General features: G+C 42.1%; 1 protein-coding gene across 6 annotated transcripts; it reads right to left on the minus strand.

Moving 5' to 3' along the window:
- Positions 1-142: 142 nt before the first annotated feature.
- LOC119030028 (nipped-B-like protein B) lies at positions 143-23,936 on the minus strand. Of its 6 annotated transcripts, XM_037117334.1 has the most exons (48): positions 23,472-23,936; positions 21,943-22,091; positions 20,881-21,046; positions 20,648-20,778; positions 18,082-18,190; positions 17,854-18,002; positions 17,520-17,650; positions 17,343-17,433; positions 16,717-17,241; positions 15,634-16,623; positions 14,890-15,603; positions 14,593-14,697; positions 14,256-14,390; positions 13,197-13,268; positions 13,002-13,091; positions 12,804-12,904; positions 12,603-12,689; positions 12,252-12,483; positions 10,838-10,989; positions 10,647-10,727; positions 10,448-10,548; positions 10,202-10,331; positions 10,020-10,102; positions 9,522-9,654; positions 9,273-9,416; positions 9,101-9,187; positions 8,604-8,815; positions 8,406-8,508; positions 8,213-8,311; positions 6,934-7,080; positions 6,294-6,428; positions 6,097-6,195; positions 5,940-5,993; positions 5,707-5,815; positions 5,468-5,604; positions 4,716-4,856; positions 4,510-4,603; positions 4,163-4,317; positions 3,981-4,071; positions 3,687-3,860; positions 3,411-3,601; positions 3,145-3,252; positions 2,613-2,813; positions 2,338-2,484; positions 1,854-2,245; positions 1,582-1,756; positions 1,114-1,302; positions 143-839 (listed from the first exon to the last, which is right to left on the minus strand). In XM_037117334.1, exons 2-48 carry the CDS (start codon positions 22,004-22,006, stop codon positions 483-485), a joined length of 8,313 nt encoding a protein of 2,770 aa, XP_036973229.1. In that variant the 5' UTR covers positions 22,007-22,091; positions 23,472-23,936; the 3' UTR covers positions 143-482. The 6 variants fall into 6 exon arrangements, with proteins under 6 accessions (XP_036973229.1, XP_036973224.1, XP_036973228.1 ...); XM_037117329.1 differs by having other exon boundaries at positions 14,890-16,623; XM_037117333.1 differs by having other exon boundaries at positions 14,890-16,623; positions 20,678-20,778; positions 23,472-23,935.
- Between the last annotated feature and the right edge of the window lie 745 nt (positions 23,937-24,681).

Raw genomic sequence — 24,681 nt, forward strand, 5'->3', positions numbered from 1 at the left:
GGCACAGATACTGCACTGCTTTTAACGTAAAATAAATTATATCAAAGATACTCCGTTACACAGTGTGGGTAAACAAACAGGAAAAGAAGAAGAAAGTTAAAAGTTGTTGGAGCTCCGGTCAAGTGAATAAATCCATCTGGTGCTAGTTTTAAACTCCAAAAACACTTTATTAAGAACATCATCAATACACTAATTTCCAACATTCAGTTTCTTTTTTTTTTTTTTACAGAATTATGTTCAGATATAAACATGTGTTGAGTTAAACTATGGTACAGTGGGAGTAAAAATCATACAACGAAGCTGCTGCACAACAGCGAAGGAACTCCCACACAATGTTTACCAAAACATTTCCTTCTCGTGTTTTTCTCTGTTTTCAAACAGACCAGCGTTCTCACTGCTTGTTCCTCCACCGAGTCCCTCTTCTCTCTGTAACATATTGGATCTGTGTAGATTTGGGCTGTGAGGGGTGTCTTGTCAGCTGATTAACTCTTCCCCCCCTCCTTGGCAGCGTACAGCGCCCGTAACGTCTGTGCCACTTTGTTCGACAGCTTTTGACCGCTTGTCAAGGAGATCTTCTTGTAAATAATGTCCGACTCCTTGATCGTGTCGACCCAAGGCACCTTTTTGCGACCGTCCCGTTTCTTTGCCACGACCCAGGGCCCGGAGTAAGAGCCGGTCATCCAGTGTATGCTGTAGCCATTTTTGATCTTCTGAACGACCCTGGCAATCTGTGGTCTGTCTTTGTATTTGGGACGGAGGATGGCGACGACGTCCATGGCCTCCACCCTCTCGTTCTTGTGACCTGAATCCTCTGCGGAATCCCCTTTCCTTGGTTTCCGCTGTGGAAAGAACATGCAGTTGTTTGTAACTCTTCGTTTTTTACATTTTTTTTGTAGCAGAAGCATCACACAGATATTCCACATGTTCGTAATGTGTCAACAGTAGCTCCAGAACAATTAATAGAAACTGAAAAATCCACTACTTCTGTTGTGTACTCCAAATATCAAATCTACACGACCTCATTAATGCCCAGAGTCTATTCAGAAGTAGTTCAAACACGGGAAATCTAATATGTAAATCCTCTGAGTAATCTCTGCTCTTTAAAATTCTTACTGCGGGGGGATCTTCATCCTCACTCTCCTCTTCATCAGTCTCCACTGGAGCAGTGTGATTATTGTGGTTGTGGTTTGAGGGCTTTGAGCCCTTGAGTAGCGAAGTAATTGCTTTGTTTCTGGCATTGGCACTTGCTTCACCCTCCTGGTCCTCTTCGTCACGATCCAAGTGCTCCATCAGTACCTTGAACTGAGAGATGAAAGCAGGTGACACTTCAGTTGACGTGATTATTTCTTATTTTTTATCAAACAATAAGTGTGGATCAATATGGAAAAATAACCTTGGACACAGTTTATTCATTAATGCACAAGGTTTCAATCAGTTGTTGAACATGACTTGAATTAATTTGATCCAGCTGATATTCAGAGACAAACGATATTCTGCACTCTCTTTCTCACAGACATACCTTTTGTCTGGTACACGCTCCTCAGACTTAAATAAACTTAAAACATAACACTGAATGCTTACGTCCAGATACTGTTTCACAATATTCTTCTTGGTCTCGTAGCTCAGATCCATGTTGGCCGTGTCATACTTCAGGAAATTCAGTGTCTGGCGAGGGTTGAAATGCACCTTCGACTTCCTGTTCACAGCCTTGTCGTACACTTTGGCTGATTCCGTGGGTGAGTATTTCTGGATTTTGCTGCAAACAAAATATTCCGTTCAGTCAGGTAAACAGCTGCACTGCTGAGGTAGAGTTAATAAAAGAATTGCTGATTGGCATTTTTGATGCGGCCTACCTGTCTGAGAAGCCGTACAGATTCTTCAGGTGTTGTTTCAGCACCAGCAGCAGCAGAATACCCTGTGAAGCGCTGGCAAAGTCCAGCAGAGGGTCGGGGTTCTCAGGCAGACGGTCTATCAGTGCATCCTCGTCTTCGGAGTCAGAGTCGGAGCCGGCTGATTTCTTTCGCCTGTGGACCACCACCTCCTCTTCCTCCTCATCGCTGCTACTGGATGTGCTACTGCTGTCTTCATCTTCATCATCATCCTCCTCCTCATCATCATCGTCCTCATCAGAGCTGTTCTTCCTCCTCCGAGACTGCTTCTGCTTCTTCTTCTTCTTCTTCTTCTTCTTCTTCTTTTTTGGCTTCTTAGTCATCTTTTCCCGCTGGACAGGTTCTTTCCGCAAAGACTGCACAGAGAAGAAAGTCCATATATAAGCTCATGCTAAACAAAACAGCTAAGATCAATAAGTGATGAGAAAAATGAGACAAAGCCTCTCACCTCCTTAAAAGACTGGAGCAGGTTGCTGCCAGAGACAGACAGAGTGATATCTATATGGTGCATAATGAAAAGAGGCTCATCCTGGGTCTGGTAGGGGAAGCATGCCAAGCTGTCTGCTACAAACAACAGCATGGTCACCTCCGTTTTCTGTAAAGGACAGAGTGTCAAAACATCACTACAGGAACTGGATGGGCAAACCTGAAAAACCATAAGCGGAGTAAAAGAATGTAAGAGAACTGTAAGAGAATTGGTCAGAAGGAGAGAGACAAACTTACGGAGCTGTCATCGAACAGGTTGAGCAGGGAGATGAGGAAAGCGCGTCTGTGCTGTCGGTTCCCGCGGACCAAAGTGTAGAGATGACCGCAGAGAGCGGAGTCCGAGTCATCGTGACGGAAGCCTCGAATCACGGCACCTTTGGATCCCTTAATGGCCTGTTGTACCTGGTAAGACATCTTCAGCCCTGCCACAGCCTTCATCTGTGAATTCAGAGAGATATACAACTCAAGAAGTGCATAGATGAAATGATGATTGTTGAAATTCAGACACTCTGACAGACACTTGCCTTGTGATTTCACCTCCTCTAACGAGAATCACTTAAGTCAAGTCTAGACACTAAGTTACTACTTATATGTTGACACTGACTGAAAAGCCATGTTTTCTTTCCTCGCAGCATTGAGCGTTCATTGTAGCCTCAGCTGTTTGAAGTTCTCCAGCCATTACAAAACATACACACCACTCCCCGCAGATACAGTTTAATCAAATAATTTAATTTACACACACTGATCATCAACCAGAAAAGCCACTCACGTGGATGAAGCCTGAATATTTCTTGTCGATCTCCGCCAGCTGTTGATCAGCCTTGTTCTTCATGGTTGGCTCTGGGTCTGTTCCCATGGCGATCAAGTAGGGCACACACTAAAAAAAAACAAAACACAACATTTTTCCTAGTCTGTGAACAGCTCGTGATGCATTCGAAGCAGCAGAGAGGGCAATCTCACACAGATCTTGCTTGTAAGAGATAGTGTATATGTCTGTCTTGTCTTCAGTTTGGGTTAGTGAGACTGTGAGCGTACCTGTACAGGATGGATGAGGCCCTGACTGAGAGTCAGTGTGATGACACTCAGGGCAAAGTGCCTAACGGTGGACTGGGAGTGGAAGAACGACTCCAGCACCTGCTTCAGGTAAATCTGCATTATGGAGCTGCTCATGCCCGATGAGATGTCTCCCATTTCCTTCAGATCCTCCTGCTTAGCTTGGTTCTTCCCTGAATGAACAAAAAAACGTCAGCCGAATCAATCAAAGGATGTTCTACATGACACTGACTGTTTACGGCATGGCAGCAAACTCACATTCGCGATCAGCCTCCTGCATCCGAGTGTCCTCCTCCTGTAGATACGTCTGCAGGTTTTTAAGCACCTGTATCTTCAGACTGACCAAACTGCTTTCATCTGACAGGGTACTGTTATAGAGAACCTTCACATCCTGCACAAACATCAGCTCTGGGTGCATGATGAACTGGAAGCCTTGAGATAAAACAGATAATTCAAATACAGACACAATTATTGAGGGAACAATCATCAAATAAAATTCAACAGGAAGATTAAAAGAGGTGTCAGTACGATCTGAGATGAGGTGCAACATACCTAGACCTATGATGGCCTTGATTTGGACCTCTTCATCTTCGTGAGTGGTGAAGTACAACAGAAGGTCCAACACTTTGTCCTTAATGACAATCTAAGAGACAGGTGTGTACAGCAAGTCAGTCATCAAAACAGATTCAGCTTTAACACATATTTGGAAGCAGATTGCTGGTGTGGTGGTTTACCTTGTTAGCACCCTTGAACTCCTCTTGGTCAAAATCAAAGTGTCGACAGAGAGCTCCCACAGTGAACAGTGAGCGCAGGAGAGTCGGTTTGTTAGCAGCGAGGGTGGAGCTGTTGGGGTCCTCCTGGTGCTGCGTCTTCAGCTTGGCCAGAGCGCCTGTATAATTGTTGTTAAATGTAAAATGTAAACTTGAGTTTGAAGATTAATGAACAGTTTAACGATTACAAGTTCTGTGTACATGTTAGAAGAATATTTGTGTACTTCTTATTCTTTTTCTGGCCTTTTTTATTTCAAAGTATGTAAAAATTCTAGTATGAGAAAATGTTTGTCACAGTATATAAGTCTTACCATAGTAGCGATTGAAACAAGCCCAAACAAACTTGTAGTTGTGTGTGACCTTGTTGACAACAGCACCGAGGCAGCTTACACAGTGTTGGACAACCTGGGAAGCAGACACAACAAATGACATCATGCTTAAATCTCGAAGCAGTAGTTTCATCAACGCCCTCTTCAAGGGCTAACGGTGAAAGCTGTACGCTATAAATGACACTGACCGTCATGCCATATTTGATGATGAGCTTCATCAGGTCTTCTTCTAAGGTAGTGAGGAAGGTCTCACTTGGGTTGTCCATCAGTGGGATGACCAGCTCCAGGATCTTTGCCACGTTACATATCACCATGAAGTCATTCTGAGTCTGAAACGTCAATAAAGAGTGAGCTGCACAGTCCAAAGCTGAGCTGGAAAATAACTTTTTGTTATTGTCATTAATGCACCTTCAGGCTGGTTTTTGGACTGACAATAATCAGCAGACATGAATACGCTTCCATGTCAATTTTCATAATATTGAAGTCGGTTATCACGGAATATTACGGGGTGTCTACAGGTATCGGAGAGTTCAACTGAATGATTTTTGGGACTGTTCTGTTTCAAGGTAATTTTGAATTAAGTTTACAACAGATCTTTGGTCAAATCCTCTTTTTCTTATTCAAGCATTGCAGGTTAATATAAAAGTAAAAAGTATATAAGTGTGATGTCCTTATCTGCTCTGTCAACCTCCATGTTTGTGGTCTTAATGGGCAGTTACCGGAGATACTGCACAGGAGTAGGTACTTGACTTCATCCAAATACAACACATGTGAGAACTGGGGTCGACTCTATGTTATACATTTGTGCTTTTATTTGGCTGCCACTAGATGGGGCTGTAATACTTCATAAAAATGTGCTAATTTGCTTACAGTGGGGACCAGTCTCAACAAATGATCCCTCGTACTTTCAAGCAATACTGAACAAAATGAATATACTCACATTGCACTTGGTGGTCAGGTAGGGCTGCATAGTCATTGCATGTTTGACCATTAACTGTGCCCTGATCTTGCTGAACAGGTAGAGAGTTGTGATGCATGCGACCAGACGACCTGAGTTTACCCCTTTGTCCTCACAGTCTGAAACACAATCACAGCCAACATTGATACCTGGCACATCGACGCCTGTTGTTTAACACAAGAATTTTGTAGTCAAGTGTACTATTACGTTTCATTTTTTACCTGCAAGAGACTCTTCATATTTCAGTATGTGTTCAACCAGATTGTCCACCAGCTGAACACAGGCCTTCTTGGCAGGTTTGTATGATGCTTGCTCCTCTGATTTCAGTAGCTAAACAGTTGGCATACAGGTATTACAAAAGATGCTAGACAAAATATGCAAGCAGCAGCTAATTATATAGACACTCAAGCTGCTGTTAAGAAATCAAAACAGCTGCAGGAGTTAACCAACTTACATTTTGGAGAAGCTGCTCAAACCAGTCATAGCCGGAATCTTTACATGCCAACACCTGGGATGAAACAGTCGCAACAAAGCATGCGTCAGAAACAAACATGTTTCTTTTTTAAATGATGGCACAAACATTTTTTGTCACAACCCCAGATCATACGTACCACATCTGTGATGTTCAAGATTTTCCGGGTCAGTGCATCTTTGTCATGACTGGGTGTGGGCGTGAACCACAGTTTCTGGAATGTCTCATTCACAAGTTTCTGCATGTAAAAATATTTCATATGTATAAAAATTGTATACTGAAATATGAAACTTGTCAACACTTGATAGTGAAATTTGCATAATTTGAAACACAGACCTTGATCCCCTCTTCATCGTTGACCCTTCGAATCATCTTGACACACATCTCAGTGATCTTGTGGAAGTCAGGCTGCTCCAGGCAAATATCCCTCAAGATCTTGATGACCCTCTTCCGCACACTAATGCCTGTGTCCTGTGTAAAGACAAAATGGGTACAAAGACAGCTCAATATGGATTCAGTGTACGGTGCCTTTTTGTCATTGATTCATTTGAAAATGATATTTGAAATTTACTGGGAAAAGATCACATATCCTGTTAAAATGTGAAAACTTAATATGCAAAATAAACAGATGCATGATGGATAAACATTAATAGGTAGGAGAAACAAATATATATCTCAAATGGTTGCAGTTCTTTACTGGATCTGTAGGTGGCAGTGTGGGAAAAAGATGATTTCACCTTAGCTGAACCTTTGCACTTTAAATGAACTTCTTGCTTAGAGTTTTCTATATTCAAGGGCAAATTTTCACTTTAGCCTGTCTCATAATCGACTTGGTCCATTCCTTTAAAGCGCATATGATGTGATCGAATCAATTTAAACTTTACAACTAGAAAAAAAAAACGGTTACACTCGAGCACAATACAGAACCTCACAATTGACTGTTAAATAAGGTGAAAAGGGAAGCTTAAGAAATTACCAGTATCCTTTCTATGAGCATGTCATAGTACTGCTCAATGAGCTCTGGTCGACTGAGCACAAAACGGCCGAGGAGCTCCACAGCTGCCTCTCGCACACTGGTGGAGTTGTCCATGAGGCGACAATGAACCCCACGCTGCATATCCAACTGGAAACAAATAGGGGAGATTACTCAAGCATAGATAAACATTACAGAATGTTACAGCTGCTAGATTGACTGTGTCAAACTGGCATAATTTGCCTGTTAATGCCTAAACAAAACCCCAAAGCTCTAAACAGAATCCCCCTGTTAAAAGTAATTCTAAAAAAAGATGAATAATATATAAAGATGGCTTTTATCTGGGGAAAAAAATTAACAAAAAAAATCATTAGTCCAGTATTTAAAGGTACCCTGGCTAGGAAAGCTCAAAAATAGCTATATGTTTAAGGAAACTCATGTCCACCCAACATTTCTGGAGCTTCACAGCCAAACAACATTGTAAACACAACAACAACAACTTGGTGAAGGGGGACTTGTTTTAAAACGTAAAAAAAAACCAAAAGAGTTTGATCGCACATGTGTAAAAAACTTCTTTTCAATTCATTTTGGGATCTTTCATCTGATTTCGGCGCTTCTGGACACCTGAATTACACAGCTGTGTGGAACTGTTTTCTTTTTTGTCTCGTTTTGTTCACATTTTTAAATCAAGTCCCCATCTACTTCAGGTGTTGCTGTGAAGCTCCAGAAATGTCTTGTGGACTACCAAACTTCGCCCGATTTTCCATTCACAAAGGGGTAAATGGATAATGACTGAATTCATTTTTGGGTGAACCTGTCTTTTAAAAAAGCTAAACTCCCATGCGAGGTTCATGTTAACCACATATGATAAGCGCTAGAAACAATATTGACCAGAAATTTTACAAAATTGGCATAGTTCATGGATGGCCAAGGACTGGAAAGCTTTGCAGTGGGTGACTGAAATGTTCAGAACATCATTGGTACCCATCTACCGAGCATCTGTGATTTTAATGTAGTGGGTGCCTGCATGGAGCCCAAAGGATACTAAAAGACAAGAGCAATCCCAGTGACAGCCTGTGCACCCATTTCCTGTCTGGCAAGGAATACAGAAGTGTCCATTACTGGACCAGCAGACTAAAGAGCAGCTTCTTTCCTAAGGCTTTGAGATTCCTAAACTCATCCCACATACTACATCATACATTTTTTTCTTATGTAGCATAAGGGGACTGCAATTTGCATTTCATTGTGAAGTTTAAAAAAAAAACAAGAACCTTGAACTTACCCGTGCAAGAATACTTGGATCCACAGCCACTACTTCAGACAGACACTTCATGGCTTTAGTTCTGACTGCGATGGCACTCTCACCCAGCACTCTCAGAATCTATACAAGGGGGACAGTAAGAGGAGGAAAAGGTTAGTGACAGCCAACACAACAAAAGCTCTCACTCACATTTATCTAAAATGAATCTTCTTACCTGTGATAAATAAATATCAAAGCTCTGCGCAAACGGCCTCATAGAGGCCAGATATCTGACAATCAGACAGGAGTCCTCATAATCTATCGTGTCAGAGTTTTCCCTGAAAGAAAAATCCAGAAGAATATTTACAACCAGGATAGGTGGACAAGTCAAACAGCCAATTAGTGCGATCATCCAAAGTAAAGTAATATTTACCTCAATGAACTGGAATGTGATGCCCTGATGACCTTGCGGAGGAATTTCTTTCGTGTCTCGGCCCTCTGCATAATCTCCTCAGTTGAGTCAAATTCTTTGTAAAGACGTCCGCCTTTCAGGTCCTCATCGCTCTCATTTTGGGACTTAATCGCTTTCTCTGCCTCATTTGCAGTGTCCCTGTACCACTGGGCAACATAAAACTTCCTGGAAAACTATAAGAAAACAAATGCATACATATGTGATGAAAAATGCTAAAGAGTTTATCACTTTATCACAACGGAAACCCTTGTTTAACCCATGCCTCTTTTACGCTAAATCTAAAAACTCTCAATATCCTTGTGTCAAGTCATTTGAGAGCTTCAAGTAACATGAGTACAGGGTTTCAAGAGGGTATTACTGCATGCCAACACTGAGCATCCAGTCCTCAGGGTATTGTAAATGTGACCATAATGATTTCTGTAAGTACACGGTTGAGTGTATGAAGATTAAACACTCACCACCAGAGATGGCTCCGTCTCAATGTTCTCATCTAGGTATTGTAGCAAGGCCTTCTGGAGCTGCTGAACTTCATCACTGCCTGGAGTCTGTAAGAAGATCAATAAGCAAAAGGAGCATCAATGACACTGTTAATTTACATCTTATAAACGATTATGTAATTATCCAGCCTACCTCTCTGAGGATGCGGTCAATGGCCTTTTGGTCCATCTTGGTGTTGACGGCGTCTTTGCGCAGGCGAGAGGCCACAGTGCCGAGGTAGTCCAGCGACGCCACCCTGAGTGCCATTTCTGTCTGCTTGTTGCTGAACTGGTGCACCTGGAGGGCAAGAAGTGGAGGAGAAATGTCACAATGAAAACAAACATCAGCAACACTGGGGAGGCGTTGAATGACGACGACTTTGAAGTGAACGATGCTACTCACCAACAGTCGGCCCAGTAAACTGAGCAGCAGTTCAGCTGCCGGCCATTCAGGCTTGTTGACTGAAGACAGCAGGTCGTGAACAAAGTTCTCAAACAGAGGCCTGTAGTCCTCCTCTCCCTGCTTACTGCCACACCTGAAACACACAAAATGCAATATTTTTAGTGTATGGGTTCAGTGCCAATTCAAAATGCGCCTGTTCGATTGATTTGAATGATATCATATAAGTCAGTGAGTCAGTCTTGAGATGGAGCTCCCTGTTCATATAAACCTTAATAATATTGAGTGTCATTTGTCCAAATTTCACCAAATTTGGCCCACAGACAGACAGACAGAGATTCCAAGCTTTATAGTTAGATTTTTGAACACAGAGCAAGTTAATACTACATATTGTTCCATGGCAGCAGCAGGTACACTGTGGTTTGAAAAATTTAAAGCGGTGCGGGTGGAAATCAAAAAAAGACATGGTACTGTGCAGCGAATGTGGGACCAATGACTTACTTCTTTAGAAACACTGACAGGAAGTTCTGAGCTGTCCTCATGGCAGTCTCATAAGAGTTTGTGATGAAGACGTCCTTATCCACCTACAAAAATAATTACTTTAATCTGTAAAACAGTTTCTGAAACAAAAAAAAAATCTTTCAGATAAGTAGTTAAGTTTCAGTTAAATCCTTGCTTGTTACCTTCTTATTGTGATCATCATCTGGGTCCCTCTCTGAGGGAAAGTGTACCACACACTGGATGAGCTGAAAAACCAGCGCTGTGACCATCTGGATATACACGGGCTCTCCATTTGTGTCACAGCTGTTTAGCCTGGGGAAGCATGACATGAAGAATAGGGATACAGAGCAGCATAGAGAAGGTCAATGAACAATTTCTTCATTCATTTGATTTGTTGAGCAAATATTCAATACACAAGATGTTATCACCTAAAGTTTCTGAGGCTGCGTTTACTGGTAGGCAGTCTTGCCAGGGCGGTGAAGATCTCTTCGAGGATGAGCTGCCTGTGCTTCTCGTAACGAGAGAACACCTGAGGGAAGAGTGAATAGAGATGTCTTGAAAAAAAACAATCTGTGGCAAAATTAAATGCTAGAATAACATGAAAAGTGCATGCTATCGCAGACTTACTGCTGTCACCAGTGTGATGGCACACAACTGCAGATCACTGACGTTCTCCACAAAAAACGGTGTAATACCCAGGGTGGACACCTAATAAATAATAAAGGCACAAAAGCAATCAGGTGTGTTAAAGCCTGAGAATCAAAGGTGAAATGGGGTCATGAATTTGAATTATGTGGAAACCAGATCAAGAGTCTCACCTGGAGAATAGTGGTGTCAGTTAGCAGCTGGATCTCCAGGAGCTCTGAGATGCTGCTGATGATATCACACACTTTGCTGTAGAGCACGACCACCACCTTCTGTTTGTGGGCAGAGCTCTTTGCTCTCTTGGACTTTGAAGTATGCATGCCACCTAAGGTGAGGTATATGAAGAGAAAAAAGAGTGGAATAAAAGATAAGTAAGCCACTTCAAACAGCAGCAGAAAAGTACCATGGCTGCAGAATACTTAAGTATTCTTTTTGATAAAATAGTGTTACAATGTGTCAGTCGTGGTAGAAATGTTCTTGATTCTGCAGAGTTTCACATCAGGAAATATAGCTACAAGAATATTCTTTCATCTTTCTATTCATCGATTTTATTTAAAAAAAGAGAAAAAAAGGTTAAATTGTCCTTAACTTCAGCTGATAAGCACTTACTTCGTGAATTTAAACTTGCAGTGGATAACTTTTTTGCTTTAACCTATCATTTTGAAGTAAATACTGATGGCACAGTGTACTGGCTGAAGAAACATGGCACGACCTGCATAAAGATTGATTCCCTGTAACCCTCGCTTTAACTATGGTATTCGGTCTGCTACTGGGCTGGATTTTCCACTGAAAAATTAAGACTGAATTAAAGCACAAAGGAAGTGTGTCTGTGCAAAGAAAGCACAGAGGGAAAGTGACAGAAACTGAGAAGAGTGGATGGGCAGGCAGTCACTTGATGGAGAACTCTGTAATTGTGTCAAAGTCTGTTCCCCCATAGATATGTGTTTGCCCTTACCACCACACACCACCAGCTAACCATGGGCATCATTTTGATGAGCTCATTAAACACAAAAGCAGCCTACTTTTTTCATTGGGCCACGTGTACAACTTTAACTTTTCATAGCTCTGACATCGGGGATTCGGTCGTTTTCTTGATTTGGACAGTAGCCAGGTTGACAACGTCTTTGCGACAGCTGCACCAATAGTAACACCACAGGGAAATAAAAAGGGGTGTTGGGGGTTGATAAGTTGTCTAAAGGTTGAGTATTTGCATTTTCTTAAACAGCAAATCCCTGAAAATAATGCTACTGCTTCCAGTTTACATTACTCGATTATTATTTTGTTATATAAAACGCACAAAGACAATTTTAGCCACAACCTCAAAACCAAAAACACAACATGGATGATTAAAAAAGTTGGGACGCTGTTGTTCTTCTCATTTTGTGTGTTAGAGGCATCGTTAATAAGCCAAAAAAGACTTGAAAATCCCTGTCATCTGTTTTTATCAATGTTTTACAAAGCACACCTTTCTTCAAATTGGGGTAGTAATATATCAACATTGCATACACAAAGGTAGCTACTGGAAATCAAGTTTTTTGCAATCTGTCTGTAGCACAATTTAGAGGAACAAAAAAAAATTATGCTGACCTCCATGGGAATCCACTCTGAAGGCGGAGTCATACTGAGGGTACAAAGTGTTTTGCAGATGGAACTTGGTGTACTGCAACACCCTCTCGATCACATCCTCTATATAAACAGCCTTGGGCATGTGTGGAGATGTCATGATGTTGAGTGCAGTCAGACAGGCGTCAGCGGACTTGGTCACCCTCTCCATGATAAGGTCACGCCACAGCCGCTCCTCCTCCATGGAATCATCATCCTACAGATGTCATAAGCAATTAATGAACAAACAAAAAATAAAAGAGAGGACAAAACTCGCTGAAAACTGAGTGAGAAAAACATTATCACTCTAACGGCTTCTAAGTAACGTCAACTTACATGGTTCATTAATGTGGAAAGTTTGACGCTGTCCTGAATGTTCTTCTCTAGGATATTCAAAATTTTCACCAGTTTACTAGATGGAAGCTGTGGACAGAACAAAAGAGCTGTTAGTTTCACCACACCACAGCTGTGAACTGATGGTCTTCAACAGCCATAAATCAACTGTGAACCTGATTGTTGCTATGTTCGTACCCTTACCTTGTTAAAGACGCCCATATCTTTAATCTTAGCCGAATCACTGCCTAGCTCACTCAACTGGTGTTTTCCAAGCAAGAGCTCTTCAGGTATCTCATCATCATCTGTTTGTGGGCACAAAGATAGAATACTGTCAGGTTTTTCAGGTTGACACTTCAGCAAGCCAAGAACTTTGGAAACCACACAGCACTTGATGTTTACCTTCAGCAGCAATGTCCACGTCCTCAAGGCTCTCAAGAATGTTGTCCAAGCTGGCTGTGAATCTCTTAACTGAGGATGAGTCCATCTTTTCTGTTAAACAAATGTTAAATAAATTAATACAAATATGTAGCTTAAAACAATTACAATTCATCATTATTATGAAATCATTTTTTTAACAGAGTGGTTAAACGATACCTTCTAGTGTCAGGCTAGACTCGTACGCCTTCCTCTTTTTATGTTGCTCCTTTTTCTTCAATTTTCTGGCAACTGAACAACAAAAAGAAAACAATAACAATATTAGTGAAATCCTTTAGAGCAGCAACTAACCCCAAAGTACTGAATGTTCAATAGAGAAAAGACTTATGCATAGTAATACAGCTATCTCGGGAATTGGCCTGGCTAATCACTGGTTTCAAACTGCAATAATCTGAGTGACAGCCATGATAAAATAGAAGCACAATTATGTCTGTTGTATTAAGTTATAATTGAGAGAAAATCACTTTGCCATCTTAGAAATAATTAACAAAATAAAGGCCTTGTTTACACTTGGTATCAACATCCACCGTGTGGGATCAGATCACAAGTGGACAGTTCCAAACACAGGTTTGAACACCCCTAAGACTCACTGAGGACACATGAAAGATCCAATTACTTGGACCTCCTTCAGAGGTGGTATGCATGTGACCGCTCTCTTTAGCTGTTTACATGCACAAGCGTGCTGGGCCACACTGAACGTTCCCTCTCTCAAATGAAGTCCTTCACAAAACAACTAAAAGAAGCCTCAACAACTGGCAAAGCCACTATATCCCCAAACCCCATTATAAATTGCCTGATTTAAAGAGTTTTTGCATAAGGAAACTTAGCAAACTACAAAATGGCTGTGGCAGGTTCTAAATCACTGGTGCTTTCTTGTACATTTGACATTAACACTAACACTGACATTAACAGTGCAAATTTACAAATATATTAACCGATAAACGGAACTTCTTAAACACCTATAGAGAAAGTACCCAGACTCCCTAGGAAAACTGCTCCGTTTTGAGAGTTGTTGCCTAAGAAGAAACCTTATAAACTTTGTAAAATTCTCCCTACAACACATTGTTAACTATTTGGGCCCTCTTGTTAATTCGGCAAATGTTACACATAAAGATATTTCTATCTTTGTGTAAAAAACGTATCATTTGCCTGGTGTGGTCTGAAGGGTTTAAAGCTGTAGGTGATGCCCACTGGTAAGCCCATGTGAAAAAGCCTCACCATCTTTCATGCTTGGTGGTGGAGTGCCTCCATCTGAATCACCAGGGCTCCGATCACGATGACGGCTACCAGACCCCCGGCGAGCATTGGCCTTCCATGTCTTGTCTTGACCTTTCTTGTACTTTTTCCTTGCAGCTATAACAATAACATTAAAGGGATAAGTCAGAAAATTGAGTAACAGAACATAAAGCATAATTTATGGATCTATTAAACACATAATTATTGTGATATAAAGCATTTGCAAGTATCCTTCTACATCTTAAGGATTACTGCAATGCAGCATGGTAAAACAGTATTCTGACAATAATTGTGAATGTTTTTAGGGTTTAATACTGACACTCATCGTCAGGGTCATCTTCACTGTCTTTGTCTTCGTCTGAGTCCACCTCAGCGTACTTGGATTTCTTACTGATCATACTGTGCTTTCTTTTAATCGACATCCCTGTAAGCACAAGAGGCAAGTGAGTTTTCAGGACAGAAGAATTTACACTTAGATCAATTCAGGAACTTAATCCACAGCTACGTATTCCAATTAATGACTCCCACAACATTATTCTTGAGACAGTGGTTCAAAGTAAATAAATAATCTAGAAACAGCTCTGTGCAAATATGTAATAGACAAATTAAATCATACCTCTCTCCGATTTGTCAATGGAGGACCACTTCCTGGATCTGGAGATCTGTGCATCTCTGCTTTCCCGAATGATGGTCTTTACTTCATCAATACTGAGTCTTCGAAGCACAACAACAGGCTTAGCTCGTTTGCTAAAGCTCTCTAACAATGACACTCGCTTCAGCCTGACGATGGGTTCATTCAAGGCGTCTTTGAGTTTGTTCAGAGGTTGAGGATCTTTCTCTTTCACGTCCCCTTTCAATTTAGGAATCACAAAGTTCTTCAGACTTCCTGATGTGCCACCCAGCAGGTACGAGGGGAACTCGCTGGGTTTTGTCTCAAAAGACTGCTGTTTGCTTCTCGCTTGGCAGTTAAGGCTGCCGTCCCCACTCCTCCTCTCTTCCTTGTTTTGGGCGTTTTGATGGTTGGAATTCTCGGTCCTCTGTCGACCGTTGAGGTCAGTTGACTTTCTGCTTCCATCTCGCTTTACCTTTGGGCTGTCAGGTCTAGTGTTCCCATCAGGTGAGTGTCTATTGCAGTTTTCCCGCAACGTCTTGTGTTTCCTCTCCCTTTCTTTATCTCTATCTCTTTTTCTGTCCCTGTCTTTTTCTCTATCTCTGACTCCGTCCCTGTCCTTATCTTTATCTCTGACTCCATCCCTGTCTTTATCTTTATCTCTGACTCCATCCTTGTCCTTATCTTTATCTCTGACTCCATCCTTGTCCTTATCTTTATCTCTGACTCCATCCTTGTCCTTATCTTTATCTCTGACTCCGTCCTTGTCTTTATCTCGGTCCTTGTTTCTGTCTCTATCTTTTTCTCCTTCCTTGTTTTTATCTCTCTCCCTGTCTCTATCTCTGTCTCCGTTCTTGTCTTTATCTCTGTCCCTCACTCTCTCTCTAATTTTGTCTCTATCTCTAATTTTGTCTTTGTCTTTGACCTTGTCTCTTTCTTTGTCTTTGTCTTTTTCTCCTTCTCCAACCTTGTCCTTATCTCTGTCCCCATCTCTATCTTTGTCTGTATCTCTATCTCCGTCCTTGTCTCTGCCCCTATCTATGTCTTTGTCTTTATCTTTATTTCTGTCCACGTCTCTATCTCTGTCTCTGACTCTGTCCTTGTCTCTGTCCTTAACTTTATTTCGATCCCTAATTTTTTCCTCTCCATGTCTCGAGATGCGTTCCGCCTTGCTCATGGTTTTTGGAGCCTTAGGTTGGCTGACATCTGGCTGGTGACTGTTGTGGTTCTTTTCCTCTTTGTGGCGAGAGTCTGAATTCTTGTCATGTTTCTGCCGGGGAGTGTCTGGCCGTTTGTCATCCGAATGTCCCTTGACGCTCTCAGATTTGCCATCATGTCTGTGTTTCTCGCGTCGCCGTTCCTGCTTCTCTTTAGTGCTCTCTGGTTGCCCGTCTGAGCCAGATTTCCTGGGAATATCTGCTTGCTGTTTGATGATCCCAGGTCGGTTTTCAACAACTTTATCTACCTTTTCGTCAGTCTTTGACTTTATGCGCTGTAGGTGTTCCTCACACAACTTCTGTGCTTCCAAGACCACTACAGGTTGTCCAATCATTCGGCCGGCTTGCTGCAGATCAATACTGACCATTAAAGCAGGCCGACTGGCACCGTTACTTGCAGCATTTGTCTTCTTGGGTGTCAACCTGCTGTCAGTGTTTCCCCCTTGTAAGATAGGCCCGTCACTTGAATCAGCTCCGGATTCCTGAGGATACGAGTCTTGCTTCCGTTTCTTCAGTGGCTTATCTGCAATAAAGAGAAATGTAGCTTAGATCTTCTAATAACTCAAACCAACCTAGGTCGTGATATAAATGCAAGAAGGCCCAGGGCAAACTATACCTTTATCCTGGACTTCTTTAGACCACCGTTCTCTCTCACTGGCTGACTCCCGTTCTATTCTCTCGATCTCTGCAATTGTATCTATCTCAGCATCATCGAACACAATCCCGCTGATGACTCCAGAGTCCTTGGTATTTGGCCGAGCAGGAGCATGCTGACAGTTTGCCTGCTCCTCAGCACCAAACTTGAGCGACGCATCCTGTGCAGTCCTTGACAACTGATTTTTGTTATTGACCAAATCAGTTTCATGATTTAAGTCCCCGTGTGCCTTAGGAGTAAGTTCTCCAGGTTGATCCGTGTCTGAACTTCTCACGCGTGACAGTTTTAAAGTCAGCCTGGCAGAGTCTTTTGATGGAGAACTAACAATGCCATACAACGCGTTTTTTTCCATCTCTTCATTTTCTTCCTTACTCCTTTCTTTCTGCCTCTTTTTGCGGTCAGCAGAGGTGAGGAGATGTTCAGGTGCTGCACCTGGTGGCACATCAGGTGGGTGTGACTGCATGATGAGAGGAGGTCTGGACTCTCCTAAAACACAAAAAATTCAAGGAAATGTGAGCACCAGAAAAGAAAATTTCAGGCAAAAAATGAATTGTACAATCCATTGACTTGTTGCTAAGGCAGTATACTTTTTGCAGTCTCTTCACTCCCCGCAGGGGAACACACAGACTCTGGTGATTTAACTGGAAAAGCGGCAGCCCTCATGGAGGGGTCATTCTCCTGTTTGAAGACAAGACATTTGTCAGCATTTTCAACTGCAGCATCTGCCGAGGTCCAGCTCAAGATATCTCGATTCTCCGCATTACCTCATTTCCTAGTCTGTGAGCCATGTTGATGTAGTCTACGTTGGAGCCTAGTCTCACATTATGGTTTGATGAATTGCTTGATAGCTGTCCAGAGACCTTGTTGTCATGGATATTTCTCACACCACCAGCAACTAAAACAGAGAGCTAAATGAATTACCCACTGAAGTATTTGCAATGTCTATCGAACAGAAAGACAGATAACTTCTTGCATAGCTACAGCTGCAGTTTTACCACATTACATTAAGACAGTGTCTGCTCATCAAAATACTCCTCACCCAATGAGTGTGTATAAAAGACAGCTACATAATTTTTCCTGGTTTTAGTGTATACTCACCTTGCTGATTCTGTTGGTGTTGAGAATAACTGGGTGGATTATACTGCATGTAGTCTGCAGGACTCTGAGGGGTATAGGGACTAGGTATAGGGCTGTTCTGCTGGGGTGCGAACCGAGTACCTGATCCAGCCTGCTGGGATGTAAAGCATCTGTGAAAGAGAAGGAAGTAGTCTTAGTAGAAGTAGATACGTCTGCTTTTTCATGATCAGTATGCTGGCACTGCCTTACCCAGAGGGGCTTTGAGGAACTGTGGTTTGCTGATAGTTTGATCCTGGACTCCCATGCACCTGATTCTGAGAAATCTTATACTGTTGCATTAATGGCTGCTGCATTACACCTAAGAGATAAAGATAAAAGAAATCCACAATTAAGGTCAACCAAACAAGCAGCTGAACATACTAAATTCTGCTGCACCAAAACTCTCTTATGTACCTAAGGAATAGAAACTTAGTAATACAGGTATTCAGGTTTACAAACAAGGTAAAGCACAATATTCAAAAGTGAAAGTGAAATGTAATAGCAGCTGCAGTGTAACAAGACTATCCACCAAAACAAAAAAACATATTCTCAATAGCAATACTGGAAACTACTTTAAAGTTACAATCTTATAAATCCTCGTTTCCTTTTTTTTCATTAACAGTGTGTCAGAGAGGTGTTGTTTCAGATCTACTGTACTGGGTTGTATTATTATCAGCCGTCACTGCATTGGCTGGCAATCAGCGTGGTAAAATGTGGTCCTAGTGACACCTTTAACACAACCAACTAACATAAATGCAGTTCTGAATACTTTGCCAGGGCATCAAGGCTGATGTGATCCCATCGCAAAATCGTTTCTAGTTATGTCTGTGGACAGACTTTAGAAACGCAATAGTATCACAACCATGAAACATGCAGTCAAGGAATTTTTTTACAGGTGTGTAGATGAGATGAAGGCCGAGTTTTGAAGGTGGGCATGGTCTGAGCAAGGAGGCACGATGGAGGCGAATGCCTCGGCACGATATTACGCCTTTGGCTGACATTCATGGTCTGATAACTCTTTATATTTGTAAAAAGCACTCAAAATTCCAGAAATATATATAGTCAGCAATGTAATGCATATACAATTGGAAACACGGTAGTATATTGTATGGCAATAGAACCAATTAAACGATAATCATATCATATTATTTGGATCCATCACGATGGCTAAACTACTGTTTCTGTATTAAAGCTTGATTGTATAGACTTGTTACACATTCTGAAAATAAAATGTATCAACACAAAACATCATTTAAAGTTCAGAGTATGAAGGAGGAGGTTATAATTGCAGGAAAAGGTGTTCTGATAGCAAGGTGCAAGGTTATGTGCATCCTGTCAGGTGATAAGTACACGCTTATTTCACGGGGTCAGAAGCACTACGTTCCCTCTACTGGCTAAAATGGCGCAATCAATGAACCGCAACATGTTTTCACCCAGCGCCTCAACAGGCCAATGCATCAGTGTTAATGAAATATATATTTTTGAGGTCTGAGTGTGTGGTCACAACCACAGATGCTTGTGGTTTATTTTTTTCTGACTAATGTTCATCGTGCAGTTAGCAGCACCTCCAGCCCTGCAGTACACAGCAGTGTGCAGAGCTTTTCTCTTATTTTTCCCTCTTCAGCACAGATAATGATTCTATGAAAGTGTGTGTGGACGCCATATACTTATAATTACCAGTAATTGCAGGATTGTGAAGCTGCTTATAAAACTAGAAGGCTTTCCTGAACAAAGGTTAAAACACAAATTTTGAGCTGTTTATGGCAATTAGCGATATCACTGAACATACCTAAAACAAACACAGCGATGCTTTTAAGAAACGTGTGTGGGATTCAAAATACCTTTTTGAATATACTTCAGTTGCTAAATATCACAAGGTCTATAAACAAGTTCAGAGCACTTGTCAACACCCAGTAATGTATTACTTTCAAATTCCAATTAAAAGTTATCTTACAAGGGTCGGCTTAACGAAGTGGAACTGTTGAAGCTGCTTTATTCCCACCCATGGAGACAAAGAGGCAAAGAGATTAACAGCAGATTTCATCTTTGTCTGTCAAGTGAAGACACAAGTTTCTGTATTTTGTATATATATATATATATATATATATATATATATATATATATATATATATATATATATATATATATATATAGATAGATAGATAGATAGATAGATAGATATATTTCTAATTCTATCTAGCCGTGGAACTCTAGGTTTATTTGGCCAAATTTCTGTCCGTCAAATTTGTTTTGCCTCCTCAATGTGATGAAGTTGAATGGAATTTCATTCAGATGCCAACCATGAACCTCAATATCCCAGTTTGTGTCCGGATGGGGACCTTTGTGGAATCTCTCTCCCCTCATTTCCTGTTATTTCTCTACTGGTGTTTACTAAAAAAGGGATAAAATAGCCAAAAGATCATTTTGAAAAGAAAAAAAACAAGGGCTTATTGTCTCTAACTCATACTTAAATAATTTATAATTGACTACTGACTTATTATCTCCTATATCTGCTTTCTGTCACCAAATTAACCCCTTTGACTTGTTATAAAATATCCCAATTAACTTAAGTTCCACTCCATGTTTTTCATCCCGCAATAGCTCTGTCCTCAGTTTGGAAAAAACTACTGTGGCTTAACCAGTCGCAGGTAGTGCATCTGACCGAGGAAATGCTCAGGTGAATAATTAGTGGAAAACCAAGTGTACAGCCAGTGAGAGTGCATGCACTAAGCTCGACTGCAAAGTCAACAGCAACGGCTCAATGCCTCCTCCTTACCACCCCAAACCTTGCACTGGGTTGGCCTACTTTTGTCCCTGAAGATTTTGGGGTTCCTGGACAGCAGAGTTTGGAGAAGCATTGGCATGTCACCCTCGGGTTCATCGTTCCCCAAGTTATCCTTCAACTCTCTGGAAAGCGAGCAAAAGTATAGTCGGTGACAGTCATATTATAGGCATCGGTTGCCCACTGGCTTAAATGTGAGGAGTGAAGGATGGGTGAGTGGTACTTACATGTGTTCAGTGGAGACCTGGTTAAGGCTTTGTGCCAGCTGAGTCACCAGATTCTCATCCCGACACACCAGAAGGCTGCCGACCTCTTCGGAGATCCTTCCATTGTAGAGCAGACTCTTAGCGGTGGTGGCAGGGAGAGGAGAAGGCAGGGGTAGCTGGTTCAACACTAAGAGGATGATGGAAAGAAAGGTATGGTTGGGTGGAACATGAAAGAAAGCTTTAATAAAAGATATCAAATAAAACTTTTACGGAAAAAGATTAGTATGTGAAAATGTCAGTATGTAGGGATTTAGAGGAGATATATGCTAATTTTCAGGTTTATCATTTTATTTTGGGTTACCACTAGTATATGCTTACATGCTTTTGTACACAACAGTGTTCTCACACTGTCCGGTACTGCAACCTGAGTTTTAGTTCCTGTCTCTTTAAGGTCCCCCCTCTCCTGAATAGCCAGTCTGCTCTGATTGGTCAGCGTGCACATGCCTGTGTCAGCACTGCTAACAACAAGCAGTTGTGCTAAATGAACTAACTGGGTTCAAAACGAACTGCTAAGCATTAAATTATACAAATGTGTGACATGGTGACAGTGTGATGTCACAAAGTCACAGTATTAACACTCCAAGTACAGTGTTTTCTGTGGGAGAAAGGAGTTTCTGTTGGTGCAGACTTAGGAACCTATATAAAACACTTAAGGAAGAGACAAAAGAAAAGGTAATTAATCTCCTTTAAAGTCTGAAAAATGCTTATTACCCATTCGATACGGCCCACTGTTAATATGTTAACCTGAGCTTGAAACATCTTCCTTTACTTTTGATTAAATAAATGGATCCAAAATCAGAATACATTCTTTCTATTTCGCTTTTGTGTTTACAACATTTCTAATCAGAATGATTGATTACTGAGTTTATAACTTCCCATCTTTAGCAATATGAACCCCTTCACCTCCATCTGTCCTAGAGCCACCCGCTGTCAAGCAGTATTCCATAGCTCCTCCACATCTTTTGTTTGAATGTTAGTGTTAGGTCGGTGCAAGCAGCATTAGCGAGACGGCGTTTCACTTACAGTCTGTCAGGCTAGCAATTCCAGCAAGAGTAGTGATGGGAACATGAGGCATATCACCATTCATGCTGAAGATGAGGTCAAGAGGTCGTGTCAATGCACAGGCTGCTCGATATCACCAATCTCTTCCTAATCCTCACATCTCCAAAACGCTGCAGAGACAGACAAAAAAAGAAAAAGACAGAACAGTCTCACAGAGTGCACTGTCAATAAGGATGGGTGCCGTTACATGGAGCAGTGTTTTTGTTTGGATCGCGAGCATTAAGGAACAGTCAAGTGTGTTCCCTTATAACTACAATGCACTTCCTCTGGGGGGGATGAGGATTGAAAAGAGTGTCAGCTCATGAGTGTGCATTATTACACTGCCAATATAGCTGCACCTCTGACGTAGACAGTTAATACCCTTTAGCAAGCCTGGGCATGTCTTTCATAAGTTATTGATACATATAAGCTCCTGGTGTCCAGGACATCTTGTTTCCTGGTTCGTTTCCCCCTTTAATAAACACACACCTCCGCTGTGTGTATCTTTTTTTCCCCCCTCAACTGTGTCAGGTCTAACATGTATGCAGATGGCTGCAGACACACAATCAATCATTGCAGCTCTCGTGTGAATTCAGGAGTGGTCGTGCAATGGATATAGATTCTGGTGGTCACAATTCTATCTTTGGCTAGCTAATGATACAAAAGTTACTACCATTCTCTCTCTCGCTCTCTCTCTCTCCCTTTCTTTCTGTGTGTATGTGTGCGTGTGTGTCTCTAGCTAGCGTTATGTCTGTAACTAACCTCCAACGTCAGCATGTCTGAGTTTATCAGTTATATACATTCCTCGCAGCCGAAACCTACGAAACAAATCCAGACGCTGATACAAAGAGGCATGTAATTACTACACATCTTGAATTCCTTCTTTTGTTACAGTGTCAGTAAAGGTTTCCGGGGCTATCCAAACACATAACAGCCGAATTAGCTCACCCTCACAACAGATACGACTGTATTATTACTCACTTATGGCTATTTTGACGATGTAGACACTTGGTCAGGGGACGAGCGGCACAACGACGCCTGCGAAAGTGACTTAAAATCAACTCGGGGCTAGCCGGCTAGCAACAACTGGAGATGCGGCTAATGTAGGCTAGCTAAGCTGGCAAGGTAGATCTGTAAGTTGCCTAAGCTAGCATCACCGGGAGTGAATCGGACCCAGTTAGCCGTGGGCTGCCGACTCCGTGACGCTCTTTTCCCCACACGGACGGCGTAGAGCTTTTAGATTTCTACCTCGCACTCGTAATGGCCTTCATCGACGCATCCCTAGCTCCCTAGTAGACCACGGACTTGCCTGAGGAAGCGTAACCCCGACCCGACGCCAGGGAGGCAGGGGTACAAAGCAAAGACCCCATCACAGATCACAATTATCCCCTTGGCTGATCCCGTTAACGGCTCCCAACGGCCGCCCGGAGGGTCCGGCAACGCGGAAACACTCGGGGAGGTAAACAATTAGTCGGCGAAGAGGTTGTTATTGTGGAATCCGGCTTATTTACCTCTGGATGTGATGAGAAAGAGAAGTGGTTCTGGTGGAGGAGGAGGAGGTGGTGGTGGTGGAGGAGGAGGAGGGGGAGGAGCAGGAGTAGGATGGCAGCTGGAGCTGGAGAAGAGTCTCTAGCTCCCTCTCCGTCCCACCGTTCAAACAGCTCTTCCGAGTAACAGCTAACACGGCGGCAGTGGTTCCCGTCGGGAGGACTGGGGGATTTTCTCCGTTCTCACGGCGAGCAATAGCTGCTGGGAGCGGGAGAGCATCCTCCTCGAAGGCACCGGCCTTATCGGACGACGTTTTGGGTCAGGCGCTGGGGGGCTTAGACGTGCGGGGCACCGGTTAATTTCCGGATATAAAAACAGTCGGACAACAGAGAGAAAGGGGGATCTAGCAGCGCTGTCTACCCCCCTGCCCCTCTCGCTCGCTCGCTCGCTCGCTAGCTCTCTTTCAAAATGCCGACCGGAAGAACCGATAAAAGGAATAACTCCCTCAACCGGTTGGAAGCCAGGCAAACTAACGTTAATTACCTTGTAACAAGCCGGAGTCCCATATCACTCGTCCATTGATAAGAAAACAACCCGGGATCCTCTATTGCTATTAAGTTGTGTCTGTTCTTTTTTGTTTTGTTTTGTTTCATTTAAGTATGGTTTTATTAGGGTTATTGGGGTTAAAATGGTTTTATTTTGAAAAAGTCTTGTTAAATCCAGCTCTGACGTAAGAGTCTTTCTCTTTTTTTTTTGCACGGTATCGCTTTGCAATGTTTTCTTTCCATCTTTGACCCGCTGAAAAATGTCTCCCACAACATTATGCTGCAATTCCATCACAAAAAGTTCACTTATTTTTTGTGATCAGATGTCACGCTCTTAAAAGCAAAACATAAACCTTGTATTTACCTGTGGATTATGTATGTAGGCTTGCAATCACTACTGTACACCAACATCGCACAACCGGCCAATCAGCTGGCTGCTCCCCCAAACAAACTTAACCCCAAATCTGCAAATATAAATGAATACACACAGAAAATAAAAAAGTCTCCCCCTGTTTTAAGTTTTGTAAACTCATCGGGCCAGTCGGAACAAGAAGATCACAAATTAATAACATGAAATGGGTCAACATGTAGAACTACAGAGATCGAGAAGTGAGCCTCAGCCTGAGACAAATCGAGACTGACTCGATTTCATAATCAGGTTTTGGTCTCCCTCTTGTGGTGAAAAATT

The sequence above is a fragment of the Acanthopagrus latus genome, chromosome 12 (assembly GCF_904848185.1).
Source record: "Acanthopagrus latus isolate v.2019 chromosome 12, fAcaLat1.1, whole genome shotgun sequence".
NCBI classification, from domain to species: Eukaryota; Metazoa; Chordata; class Actinopteri; order Spariformes; family Sparidae; genus Acanthopagrus; species Acanthopagrus latus.

Excerpts from the sequence above, each read along its gene's own strand:
- LOC119030028 (XM_037117329.1), bottom strand. The coding sequence starts at position 22,006 with ATGAATGGTGATATGCCTCATGTTCCCATCACTACTCTTGCTGGAATT. Across the intron at positions 17,434-17,519 it reads CTCACAGACTAGGAAATGAG|GAGAATGACCCCTCCATGAG; the intron begins GTAATGCGGAGA and ends GTCTTCAAACAG. Across the intron at positions 5,994-6,096 it reads TCTTGAACATCACAGATGTG|GTGTTGGCATGTAAAGATTC; the intron begins GTACGTATGATC and ends GTTTCATCCCAG.